The sequence below is a fragment of the Myotis yumanensis genome, unplaced genomic scaffold, assembly GCF_028538775.1.
Source record: "Myotis yumanensis isolate MYYU_CA2020_CCGP unplaced genomic scaffold, mMyoYum1.0.hap1 SCAF_4, whole genome shotgun sequence".
Lineage (NCBI taxonomy): Eukaryota > Metazoa > Chordata > Mammalia > Chiroptera > Vespertilionidae > Myotis > Myotis yumanensis.
This window is the reverse complement of record NW_027223755.1, coordinates 91,883,571-91,897,094: the sequence shown is the minus strand read 5'-3', so window position 1 is coordinate 91,897,094 and position 13,524 is coordinate 91,883,571. Positions and strand designations below refer to the sequence as shown.

The 13,524-nt window shown below is 44.9% G+C and overlaps 1 protein-coding gene across 1 annotated transcript in view; it reads right to left on the bottom strand.

The window, feature by feature from the left end:
- CPPED1 (calcineurin like phosphoesterase domain containing 1) overlaps positions 1–8,890 on the bottom strand; it is a 113,632-nt gene extending 104,742 nt beyond the window's left edge. Inside the window, exon 1 of the mRNA XM_070412957.1 lies at positions 8,739–8,890. Coding sequence (XP_070269058.1) covers positions 8,739–8,808 — 70 coding nt within the window. The 5' untranslated portion in view covers positions 8,809–8,890. The remainder of the gene's footprint in view (positions 1–8,738) is intronic.
- Positions 8,891–13,524: the final 4,634 nt, after the last annotated feature.

Genomic DNA, 13,524 nt, shown 5'->3' with positions numbered 1-13,524 from the left:
CCAAGAAGCGCAGAGAACCCCAAACAAAAGGAATCCAAAGAGGACCACACCAAGACACATCATCATTAAAATGCCAAGAGCAAAAGACAAAGAGAAAATCTTAAAAGCAGCAAGAGAAAGAGGCTCAATTACCTACAAGGGAATACCCATACGACTGTCAGCTGATTTCTCAACAGAAACTTTGCAGGCCAGAAGGGAATGGCAAGAAATATTCAAAGTGCTGAATACCAAGAACCTACAACCAAGATTACTTTATCCAGCAAAGCTATCATTCAGAATTGAAGGTCAGATAAAGAGCTTCACAGATAAGGAAAAGCTAAAGGAGTTCATCACCGCCAAACCAGTATTATACGAAATGCTGAAAGGTATCCTTTAAGAAGAGGAAGAAGAAGAAAAAGGTAAAGATACAAATTATGAACAACAAACATGCATCTATCAACAAATGAATCTAAGAATCAAGTGAATAAATAACCTGATGTACAGAATGAACTGGTGATTATAATAGAATCAGGGACATAGAAAGGGAATAGACTGACTATTCTTGGGGGAAAAGGGGTGTGGGAGATGCGGGAAGTGACTGGACAAAAATCATGCACCTATGGATGAACACAGTGGGTGGGGAGTGAGGGTGGAGGGTGGGGTGGGAGCTGGAAGGAGGGGAGTTATGGGGGGAAAAAAGAGGAACAAATGTAATAATCTGAACAATAAAGATTTAATTTAAAAAAAAAAAAAAAAAAAAAAAAAAAAGAAAAGATGTTCAAATCATTAGCCAATAGGAAAATGCAAATCAAAATCACAAGGAGATTCCACTCGTCACGCCCATTTGGCTGATTATAATAAAAAAGGCAGACATTAATATGTTAGAATTTTTAAAACCACAGTATTTTCTTTGCTTTAAATATATTTTTTTATTGATTTCAGAGAGGAAAGGAGAGGGAAATCAATGATGAGAGAAAATCATTGATCGGCTGCCTCCTGCACATCCCCCACCGGGGACAGAGCCTGAAACCTGGTCATGTGCCCTTGACTGGAATCGAACCCGGGACCCTTCAGTCTGCAGGCCAATGCTCTATCCACTGAGCCAAACCAGCTAGGGCAAACACCACAGTATTTTCAACCCCATTCAGACTTGCATAAACAGGTCTATTTCGAGAAAAGTTCTTAGGTGAAACAGGAAAGAGATGAAGTTTGTTTGTTTTTAACAGAGACTCTATTCTTTGCATGTGAGAGGGTTTCCGAGGGGACCAAGAAATATTCAGGATTAAATATGATTCAGTTCCTCCAAATCAGCTGCTGAGGTTGCAAATGTCCAGGAAAGTAACTAACCTTTTAAGAAAACTCTGTTCTCTAAATGGGAGGAAATATTCTGGTGGTAAAGTGAACTGGGAAACCAGGGTAGGACTGGAAAACAAATATAGGTAATTTTTAAAACATATTTTATCTTGATATTTCTCTCTTTGAGAATTTCTTCAAAACAGATGTCATAAACTTTTCAGAAGAAAGACAGTGATTTGCTAAGAGAAAGTGGTCTTAATGAGGATGTGTGTCAAGGAAATATAATTACCAATTTGCCTGATTAAAATGAGTATCTGAACATGCCTGAGGAATGTGAGCCTTCTCGGGTGTGACATGTACCATTTGCTTTTTGTAAACATCTGTTGGCAGAGCCTAGCAGATGATGTTAACAGGGAACGGATGACTGAAGCCAAGCTTCACCTGTAATACTGTGGGAAGAAATGCCTGGGAATATTGTTATTCATGTAAATCACAGGGGGGGGGGGGGTGCGGGGGGGGGGGGTAATCTTAAAGTATTTGCTAGAAGCTGAATATCTGTGTCCCCCTCCCCCGAATTCTTAGGTTGAAACCTAACCCCCAATGTGATGGTATCTGGAAGTGGGGGCCTTTGGGAGGAGACTAGGTCTTGAGGGCTTGGTAACCGGGTCAGTGCCCTTACAAAAGATACCCCCAGCGAGTTCCCTCACCCCTTCCGTCACAGCGAGAAGACAGCCCTCTATGAACCAGAAGAAGGTTCTCGCCAGACACTGAATCTGCAGGTGCCCTGATCTCGGACTTCCAGCATCCAGAACGGTGAGCTCTAATTTCTGCTGCTTATGAACCACTCAGTCTATAGTATTTTGTTACAGCAGCTCAAACAGACGAAGGCAGTGCTCTTTCATTTACTTGCCCGACTTCGCTTGAGAAACCAACTGTTTAACTTCTAATTCTAGAAGGGGCTTCTAGTAGGGCGTGAGAGATAGGTTGTTAGGGATATGATGTTAGGTACTGTTGCTTGAGTTAACTGAACATCTTTGGTGGGAAAGGCAGTTCCTTCCCTTTCTCTTCCAGGCCTGCCCTTGGGGCAACTCTACCAGCTCAAGGTTCTACCTTCTAGCACAAGCATGTCACACTTGCAGCCCATGGGGCCGAATGCAACCCACAAGTATTTTTGCGGCCCGGCATATATAATGGTATGTAAGAAACGTTTTAATAAAAATTTTGTGACTTAATTTTTACAATATCCTGTTATACATAATTATTAATAATGAACTACAACGTTCGCTAATGACTGATTACTATAATCATGTTGCATTCATTTCCCTTACGCCCCTTACGCGCAGGCGCACCATTTCTCTCCACTAATACTAGCAGGGAATATTTTAGCAGCCAATTGCCACATCATTAGTCTTGGACTAACTTGTTTGGTGTGCGCAACAGGAAATATTTTGCTTTCGGAGAACAAGAAAAATAGGTTTATTTGCATTACGCCTATTAATTTATGCAGTTTTTCAGTGTCTGGTAAGTTAATGTTCAAGAAAAAGTATTAATTTTTATTAAAATGTTCTATTATTTTATGTTAACGATGACTCATTTATTTCAGCCCTTTGTACTCAGCACGTCTCTATCGAAATAAACCTCCGTTTCTATGAAAATTGAAGTTTTTGGTTTTTTTTGCAGCCCACATAAACTTAAACTTTATTTATTTGGCCCCATGTTAGCCTTTGAGTTTGACATGCTTGTTCTAGAAGATCCTGGACTGATAATGAACTTTAAAGGCATCTTTCAAAGTTACCAGATATGCTAACAGGGAAATAGAACCCAGGGAAAGTCAGCGACAGAAGCAGCTTAGGGGTGAATTAGGGATTCAGCACCCAGTGAAGTAAACCAACAAGTCTAGGGATTCTAAACCTAAGCCTTCAAGGACAAGCCTCAAGTCCTGTGCTGTATGATCCATACAGGGCATGCCCACTGGGACTGCTCAGCCCACAGGGAGACCAAGGGCAAGCCCCACTTCTAGAGTCCAGGTCATGTTCCCTCTTCTATCTCATCAATCATCTTCTAAGTCTCTCTCTGTCAGCCCCATCCTTTCCCAGACCAACGACTCTCTTGTTCTCTGGTCTTACTGGCAACCCTGCGGCAGCTCCAAAAGGCTATGGAGATTCAACACCTCAGCACTCTCATCATCTCATTGGAAGCCCCACCACCACGACCACGTGCACCTCCGTGACTTAAAATAAACAGCGTGGTGCTTCGGAAATGATGCTCCTAGACAAGTACTTGAGCTCCAGCTTCCAACCAGATTGCACCCAAGTAGAAATGCTTTTGTTGCCTTTGCTGCAGCCAGACCATTCTTTTCAAAATGGATATCCAATTATGTGCCCCTGTTTTTTCACACGTACCGCTTAAATCCCTTTGATGCTATTAGGCAAAAACAAATCCAACTACCCCCACCTCACTCTCCAGTGCCCTCCCATACCACACTGCTCCACACTCAATGGCTTTCTTCCCTCATCCTTCCCTTTCCAGTCCCACCATGCCAGGCTTTCAAACTTGCTCTGCCCATGGTCACAATGGTCTGCCCTCCCTTCAAGGCCCAGTTAACTCCTAATCGTCCTTCAGCAATCAGATGATACACCCCTTCCTCAAGGAAGCCCTCCCTAAAGGTCCTTTCTAATGCTCCAGTGAGAGGCTCTCATGGAACCAACCCCTCACTTCCCTGACATTTGTCACAACTGGAATTTCCACTGGTTTGTGCGAGTGGCAGGTTAATGTCAGGCTTTCCAAGTGGCTGTGTGCCAGAAGAATCACATCTGTTTCTCACTCACTGCACTCTGGCACCCAGCACCATGGCTGGGACAAGGCAAGTGCTCAGTACATTGGATAAGCCAACAAATGAATGAACTGATAGGTGGCTAGACAAACAGAATGAAGACATGGGCATATGGTGGATAGAATAGTGGATGGATGGAAGGCCTGGTAGATAGATGGATGGACAGAAGGATGGAGAGATGGTTGAAAAGTACATTTGATCCCAGAGTCAACCCCTCTTCCAAGCCGTTGATCCCATCTCCACAGCTCGCTCTCTCTCCAACAATTATTCTGTCTTTTGCATTTTCAACCCTAGATCCATCTCGTACCAATTAGGTGACCTTGGGCAAGTTGCCTAATCTGTTGAGCTCGATTTTTTTTTTCCATTGTAAAAAGAGGATAATCCTAATAGTTACCTCAACAGGACTGTTTTGGAGATTACATGACATCATCTACATACAACCCAGAGTACAGTGCCTGGCTGCCAGAAACACCTCATGATTGTTAGATGCTCCTATTGTTCTTATCATTATTACTATTTCAAACCCTTCGGCCTTCCTTCAGCACTGCTCCTCCTTTAAGTTGCTACTGACCTATGTCTACCTGGCATCACCAATGGCTCCAAACAGAATCCTACCCTTGCTGACTTCACATCCTCACTCTCTGCCATTCCCCAGATGCTGTGTACAGGCGTCCCCCTACAACTCTACGGAAATTGTTCTCCTTGAGGTGAAAATCACACCTGCCATCCTCTGCTCAGCTAACAATCTGCAACATGCCATCCTGTGTCCCATCCTGCCTTAAGCCCTCCTCCCCAACGTTAGTGCCAAGGTCCGCTCCTGGTTTCCACTTCCAAAATTCCTGGTTGTTTTCTGCTCCGAGTCCTTTTCTTCTTCCTGCCCCCTAAGCATTGGCATATCCTTAGACTACACACACAGAGACAAATACTGCCCACTACTCCACACTTTCCCCTTAGCAATGTCACTGACTCCTACAGCAATACTATCTGCTCTCTGTGGGTGGAACCCACACCTTCATCCTCAGCTGTGTATATGCCCCACAAGTTGCATCATATTTCCTGATGGCAACTCAAAGCCATTACTTCACAAACCAATCGTATCAAACCTGACCCTACTCCTTATTCTGTGATTTTAGTTAACAGACCCAACATCAGCCAGGATCAATGCTTAACCCTTTGCACTCCGCTGTCCCCTCTCAGGGGACATCGGAATTCTAGCATATCACTCGGATGTCCCCTCTCAGGGGACATTGCAGTTTATTAGTGATTACGGGGAATTGAGTTATTTCAACGCAACTTTTTGAGACATGCATGTTTCCCTGAAGTTTTATCTTGAAATGGCACAAGAAATTAAATCAAAATATCGTAAAATTACTAAGATATATACAAGAAATGTCAGCGGGTTTTGTGTCGGATTAAACAATAAACTACATATTCCCGATGTGGGACAAAGAAAACGGGACTGCATTGTGTGTTCTAACAGGAAAACACCTGGTGGCAGGCGTCAAACCACTTATTACTGTCAAACATGCACTAATCAGCCTGCAATGCATATTGGGGAGTGTTACAAAACTTATCATACTGTACAAAATTATAAACAATAAAATATTGGGTTTTTTTGCAAATATACATTCCTCGATGTCACCCAATTCATATAAGTCCAATATCATTATAATACGTTACTTGGTTCCAAAATTATACTAAATAATACGAGGGTCTGTAAATGCACGTTTCCGCCACAAAGTAGCGTCGAGTAGCTGGTAGCCAATGTCCAGAATGGTTCGGAGTGCAAAGGGTTAACATCCCAACTCCTCCCACTGCAGTGGCCCACAAGTCCACCAGTTGAGAAGAATTATTTTTTGTGCCATAGCTCTGTGCCTAGACTGTGAGCCCCTGAGGGCATGTAGCTTGCCTTCCTCCCCCCTCACCCCCTTCTTTCTCTATTCTCCACAAGATGCTAAAGAATGCAATAGGAACCTAATAAACACATCTTGAACTGAAAAGAGATACCGAAAAGAGTAACAAGGAACTCTCTCATTCACTGCTGGTGGATAAATAAATTGGTGCCAGGGCTTTGGAAGGCAATTTATGGTAAAGCTGGGGGTGATTATACCTCATAACCCAGAATTTCGCTCCTGGATATATGCCCTGGAGAAATTTCCCCACGCATCCACTAGAAGACTTGTACAAAAATGTTCCTAACTGGGGGTGGGAACGATGCGGGGGGGGGGGGGGGGGGGAGGGGGACGACGACATATGTATGACCTTAAACAATAAAGAATTTTTTTTAAAAAGTTCCTAACAGCACTGTTACCAAGAGTGAAAAATATAAACCACTCAATGCCCATTATATCAGAAAATAGCTGGCATACTAAAAATTAGGATAATTAAAGGAGGGATTAAAAATAGATTATTTGGGATGAGCTGAGTGTAGAAAAACTACAAAAGACGGTTTGGTAGCCCAAAGATAGAAAAGCAGAGCTGCTGCCTCCCCTACATCTTTAAGGAGGAAGGGAGCGAGTAGTTACCCTAATCTGAAAAGACCCAAAGCAAAGGCTATCTTGAAAGCAGTGAACTTGAGGTAAGGATTATAACTAGCTCAAAGCAAGTCCACAAGGAGTAAACTGGGGGAATGAACACCCTTCCTCTGCTTCCTGGTGGGGACTCCCCATTGGCTGACCCCAAGGGAAAGCCAAAGGACGAGGAGCCCACTGGCGCCCAGAGAGGCCAACATCCTGGAGCACAGTGGAGATTCGGAGGGACAGAGATACTCAGCATATCCAGCAACAGAATGCATAGAGAATATATTTATACAATAGAATATTGCCCAGCAGGAAAATTAGTGAACTAGAGCTACTTATATCAATATTAATCTCAAAAATCTCATGATGGGCAAAAAAAGGCTTATTAAAATATTTAGAGAATGGGCACTACAGCAGATTGCATTTCCCAAAATCCACCACAGCTATATTCCTGGCCCCTATGTGCTCTTCCAGAATCTTGCCACTCCTCACCAGGAGCTGCAAAGAAAGAAAAGAACAAGGTTTTAGGACAGAATTACAGGAGAAACCTACTTTAACAGAGTGGCCAGGGAAAAATCTGTCTGAGAAGTAACTTAACTTTAAATAAGATGTGAAGATTGAGAAAGAGCCCGGCCCCCAGCCAGGCTATTAGCTATGGTAGCCGGGAAGAGCAAGTGCCAAGGTCCTAAGGAGAAAGAGATACTGCAATTGGCCCTTTTAAAAATGCAGTTCAAGAAAGACAGTGTAAAAAAAAAAGAAAGAAAAAGAAAGCCAGTGTGGCCCTGGCCGGCGTGACTCAGTTGGTTGAGTGTTGTCCCCGTGCAGCAAAAGGCTGCCAATTCGATTCCTGGTCAGGGCATATGCGGGTGTTGTGGCTCAGTCCCCAGTGGGGTGTGTGTGATGTTCTGCTCTCACATGGATGCTTCTCTCGCTCTCTCTCCCTCTGCCTTCCTCTCTCTCTAAAAAAAACAATAAAAAATCTTAAAAGAAACCCAGTTTGGCAGAAAAGAAAACTAGCACAGGAAAGAATGGAGCATGAAGGAAGAAAGGTGAGCACAAGCCAGATGCAGCAGAGCACCTGTGACTTCCCTTTGGGTTACAAAACTGGTGAGTGCAAGGGAGGGAATCTGACTCCAGGCAGCAAAATGCCACAGAGAGAACCAGGGAACCAGGGGCAGACTTCCCTCTAGAGCAGGGGTTCTCAACCTTGGCTGCACATTAGAATCACCTGGGAATCTTGTTAAAATCCTGATTTCTGGGCCTTGTCCTCCGGAAATTCTGTTTCTTTGTTACTAATGATGAGGCCCAGAAGTCAGGATTTTAACAAGATTCCCAAGTGATTCTAATGTGCAGCCAAGGTTAAGAACCGCTGCCCTAGACGTTCAGCTCTGGGGCCAACATTCACTTTAGCACCTCGTCTGTGTCAGACACCGGGTTTCAAAAACAGTTTCCATTAAAAGAATAACGTGGTTAATCTGTTACCTATCAGAATCTTAACAAACCCATTTTTACAGCGGGGCAGATTGCCTACATTCAAAGTCCAAGCATTTAACTGACTACCATGACTCTGGACTGCCTTGCCTCTCCACTGTTCTGACGGGCACTGGGGACATCTGGGTGGATGAGTCATATTATAGTAAATAACCGTGATTGCGGCGTATAAAATACATGATGGGGAACGGCCACAATAAAAATAACGACATCTAACGTGCACCAGCCGCTTATCGAGTGCCACACAGAACTTTGTTATTATTCCCGTTTTACAAATGGGGAAACTGAGGCCAAAACTTGCCGAGGAACGTGTCCTAGGCAAGGCGAGGACACCAAACCCAACTGTAGAGCCCACGCTACTGTGAACTGCTTCGCCGCCTTACTCTTCTCGCAGGGAAGTTAGGTAGCGGCCAGCGAGGCTCCAGGACCCGACGCCCCCCGCGGGCACCCGCGTCTCCATAGCGCCCGAGGAAGCCTTTCCGCCCCGACTGTGCGGACCTTATTTTGGTCCCGACACCGACTGTGGCCCCGATGGGGTCCGGCTGGAGGTGCGCGCAACCACACCAAAGGTTCCCCCGGCGGAAGGTTCCGCAGCCCGAAGCCATCCCCTCCCCGAGTACCTTCGGGAAACGCGTCCAGGGTCCTGCCCCGGGCTCTGTAGAAAACACCCCCCGCCTCCGCTGCGGACATGGCGAGCGCGTTCCTGGTCCCACCTGAGTGCACTGCGTGGGAGGGAGCGGCGCGACTCCTCACCGCCCAACTGCCGGCAGGGCCAGGCCCGCTGGGGGCGGAGCCTTCTGCTCGGGGCGGGGCGGGGCGGGGCGGCGGGCGGCTCGCGGGCCTGGACCGCTCGGGGCGCTGCTAGTGCTGCCTGGGCGGGCAGAAGCTTGAGCAGCCCCTCTGGGATCAACTGGGGCGCCTGACGAGCGGAGGCCCCCAGGCTGGGGCCCAAGTGCGGAGAGGGATGTGTTTGGGCTCAGGCTGGGAGCCTGCAGGTAGTGTTGTCAGGTTTCACGAATAAAAATACGGAATGCCCAGAGAGGCGACGATAAGCTTGTCCCATGCACCATTTGGCAGACAGCCCTCTAAGCAGCTGGAATCCATAACAATCAGTCACCAGGTGTCTTCGGCTTCCCTGTCATCATCGCGTCCCGTTATTATCAGCATCGCTCACTCCACATCAGACACTGCGCTAAGCACTTGGGGAGAGCTCACTTCATCCACACAGCAGCCGTAGGCGATGGTGCTGCAGCATTTCCCTCGTTTGTCAGAGGGGAAACTGATGCTCAGAACGGCGAGGCCGTTTGCACAAGCGGACAGGCATCTGGAAAAGTAGCAAAGCTGCACCTGACCCAAAGGAGGGTCTGCCCAGCAAACACCATTGAACTGACCTGCACAAGCCAGTGTTGGTCAAACTTGTTCAAATACAAATGCCAGGGTGGACCTCGTGAAGCGGAATCTTCAGGAGAAAGGTCTGTTTTTAACTCCCCCGAAGAGTTTTTAGGTTCTGCCAAGTTTGAGGAATTCTCTTCTTACCTGGCTGCCTGCAGCTGAAGCACTGTTTGGGTGGCTAAAATGACTAGGAAGACTGTCCTCCAATCTTAGGCAAGAGGTAGTAAAGCAAAGTGGTTAGGGGTTCAGAGGAGTCACCCCAAGATGTGCCTCTGTGGTATGTCCTTAATTTCAAATGCATAAGAGACACTGCAAAAACGGTTATTCTCCAGAGTATTTGACCTCTTGCTCCCTGGCATATGTCATCTAAAAATTCTCTACAGGTTTGTTCCTTACCTCCACACTCCCCCACATTAAGAATATTAAGTGCCTAGGAGTTCTGGAGTCAGGCTGCCTGTTACCACTTGCTGGCACTTTGATCTTGAAAATTACTTAGTTTCTAAAGTTACTTAATTTCTAATCTCCCAGTATAAGGGCTGCTGGGAGGCTTAAATGGCTTGGTGCATCAAAGTGCTTAAATACAATAGTTCTAATAGCAAATATACCCCACGAATATTAGCCATTATCACTGGCATTATTGTCAATCACTATATCCCTATTCCCTGGGTATGGCCTGGCCCAGTGGAGGATTCTTAGGAAATGTTTAAGGAGGAAATGAGTACTGTAAATGAGAATCAAAAGTCCTAATGGTGTGGCCTCCAGGCCCTGCAAAATCCAGCCCATTCCTACCTCTGACCCATTAACTTTGCAGCCACATGTCCTCTTTCAGTTCCTTAAACATGCAAATCTATTTGCCCCTTTGCCTATGTGGTTCCTTTTGCTTAGACTGTATCTGCTCATTTGAACATCAGTGCCTCTGCTTAAATCACTTGCATGGAAAGGTCTTACCTAAACACTTGCATACTCTTCTGATCTAAACTGTCTCCCTCCTTCTTTTCATAGCCCTCTGCTCTTGTCCCTCAGCCCTTTGCACAGTTGGTAATGATATGTATGGATGAAAAGGGGGTTCTATGGAAGTAATCTCGCAGGGTGATCTGATCATACATTCCTGACTGGATAGGTCATGATGGGCAGTCATGCCCACGCATATAATTTCTTTTTTTCAAAAATGCTTTTATTGATTTTCAGAGAGAGAGAAAGGAGAGGGGGAGATGGAAATATCAATGAGAGAGAAACATCAACATCGATCTGTTGCCTCCTGCATGCCCCCTGCCTGGGGATTAAGTCCGAAACCTGGGCACCTGTCCTGACCAGGAATCGAGGTTGCTGGACCCAGTGGTGCACAAAGTGTACCACTTGGTGCATGTGTTGATGCTCAGCCACTGAGCCACACCTGCTGAGCTATAATTCCTTTAGTAAAAGGTTTGAAGCCAGCCCTGTCCATTGTTTTTGTGCATCTAGGTTAACACACCTTTGAAGACCAGACGTATCCCTCAAAGTGGGCAATAACCCCCAAGAGAGCACATAATCTTGTGCCTTGCTTTCTCCCACTTCCAGGTAATCTTCCTTAGTCCCTCCTTAAATTCAAATGCATAAAAGAAACTGTAAAACTGTTATTCTCTGGAGCATTTGAGATCTTGCTCCCCAACATATGTCATCAGTTTGGGCTCAGATAAACTCTTATAGCCCTAGCTGGTTTGGCTCAGTGAATAGAGCGTCTGCCTGCGGACTGAAGAGTCCCCGGTTCCATTCCAGTCAAGGGCACGTCCATCCGGCTCCCGGCACACGTGCCCGGTTTCGGGCTCGGTCCCCAGTAGGGGGCATGCAGGAGCAGCCAATCAATGATTCTCTCTCATCATTGATGTTTCTCTCTCTCCCTCTCCCTTCATTTCTGAAATCAATAAAAATATATTTTAAAAAATAATAATAATAAAATAAACTCATAAAATTTTTCTACAGGTTTGAACATTTTGTGTGTAAGAGTAATAATGGCTGCAACTACACTTTGTGCACCACTGGGTCCAGCAACCTCTGAACAACATTTGCCTGCCCTATTCTCCCCTCGTCACTGTACAGCTCAGTGGTGCCACTCTCTGACCATGGTCTTTCAGTCCATAGACCAGTGATAGCGAACCTATGACACGCGTGTCAGAGGTGACACGCAAACTCATTTTTTTGGTTGATTTTTCTTTGTTAAATGGCATTTAAATATAGAAAATAAATATCAAAAATATAAGTCTTTGTTTTACTATGGTTGCAGATATCAAAAAATTTCTATATGTGACACGGCACCAGAGTTAAGTTTGGGTTTTTCAAAATGCTGACACGCCGAGCTCAAAAGGTTCGCCATGACTGCCATAGACTCTTCTTTTCAGCTGTCTGCCTGGAAGGTTCGAGGAGGCAGACAGGCAGCATGAAAGGAGCATATTCCTGAACATCAGGCCCAGCTGCTCCATCCACTTCCCAGCTGTGTGACCTTGGGCAAGTCACTTAATCTTTCTGAGCTTCATCCCAAATGAACTCGCATGGTTTTTATGAGGAGTACATGAAGCTGGAGGCAGAGTTTCTGGAGCATACTAAGTGCTTGATACATTTTTGCTGTGGTCGATATTGTTAATATTGTTGTTGTTGTTGTTGAAATACCATTCAAACTCATTCTTTTCTGGTCAAAATTCTACTCTTCTTTCAAGATTCTGTTTACCTGTTATATCAGCCAGTATCATTTCATTGCAATGAACTAAAAAGCAGTTCAAATTGGCTTAATTGGGGGTGGGGGGTGAGGGGAGAGGAGGGATCCATAGGCATGTATATATTAAAACCCCAAAGCAGCTTCTTTTGAGGTTTGACCCAGCCTCTCTGCCTTTTGTAACTTTGGCTTCTTCAATCTCCACAGAGGACTCCCTCTCATCACTTGGCATCTCCAGGCTCCCCATTCACAGGAGGAGAGCGGCTGCAGCAGTTCTAGACCACACATCCTCCTGAGACACCTAGCAGGAAGACAAAGGAAGTCACTGTTTCTCACTCGCCCCAGCAAACATTCCCTTTCATCACGAGTGTGCCAGTTTGGATACGGGCTGCTCTCTGAGGCAAGGTCAAAGGGTAAATGGCGTGTTTCTATCTGCTAATGTCTAGGACAGTGATGGCGAACCTTTTGAGCTCGGCGTGTCAGCATTTTGAAAAACCCTAACTTAACTCTGGTGCCGTGTCACATATAGAAATTTTTTGATATCTGCAACCATAGTAAAACAAAGACTTATATTTTTGGTATTTATTTTCTATATTTAAATGCCATTTAACAAAGAAAAATCAACCAGAAAAATGAGTTCACGTGTCACCTCTGACACGCATGTCATAGATTCACCATCACTGGTCTAGGGCCACCCCTGGAGGAGTGCTATCCATCACACCCATACTGCATGCTTGAGGATCAAATGCATAGATATTTTAAAATGGAATCAGGATACCATTGTCCTGAAAAGGGGAAATGGCTCATTTAAAAAAAAAAAATTAGGTGTTGGTGCTAAGGATTAACAATGGGCACCCAGACGGACGTCCAACCCCCAAAGCAGCAGCCAAGGATATATATCTGTGGAGAATGTCAGGCAGAAAATGAAATAAAATCCAGGGATCCAATCAGGTGCAGAGAATGTGGATACAGAATAATGTACAAGAAAAGGACTAAAAGATTGGTGGTTTTGAGGCTCGATGAAACAATTCAGAAGAATACCTTTGTTTGCATTTGGATTTGCTGTTATTGTATAGTTTTTGATGAGTATACTTATCTTTATGAATACAACTATATACACATGATTTCATTTAAAAAAACCATATTGTATTTAGGTGTCTATTATAAAGATTGTTTTTTGTTAAAAAAAAAAATTGAAGAGCCAACAAATAATCCACTACATTGCCCATGTACAAGTGAGCATTTGAGGGCAGGGAGAGCATACCAGCTAGTGACTATCATGCTCCCTCCCCCACCCTTTAAAATCTGACATTTTTTGTTCTGTTTTG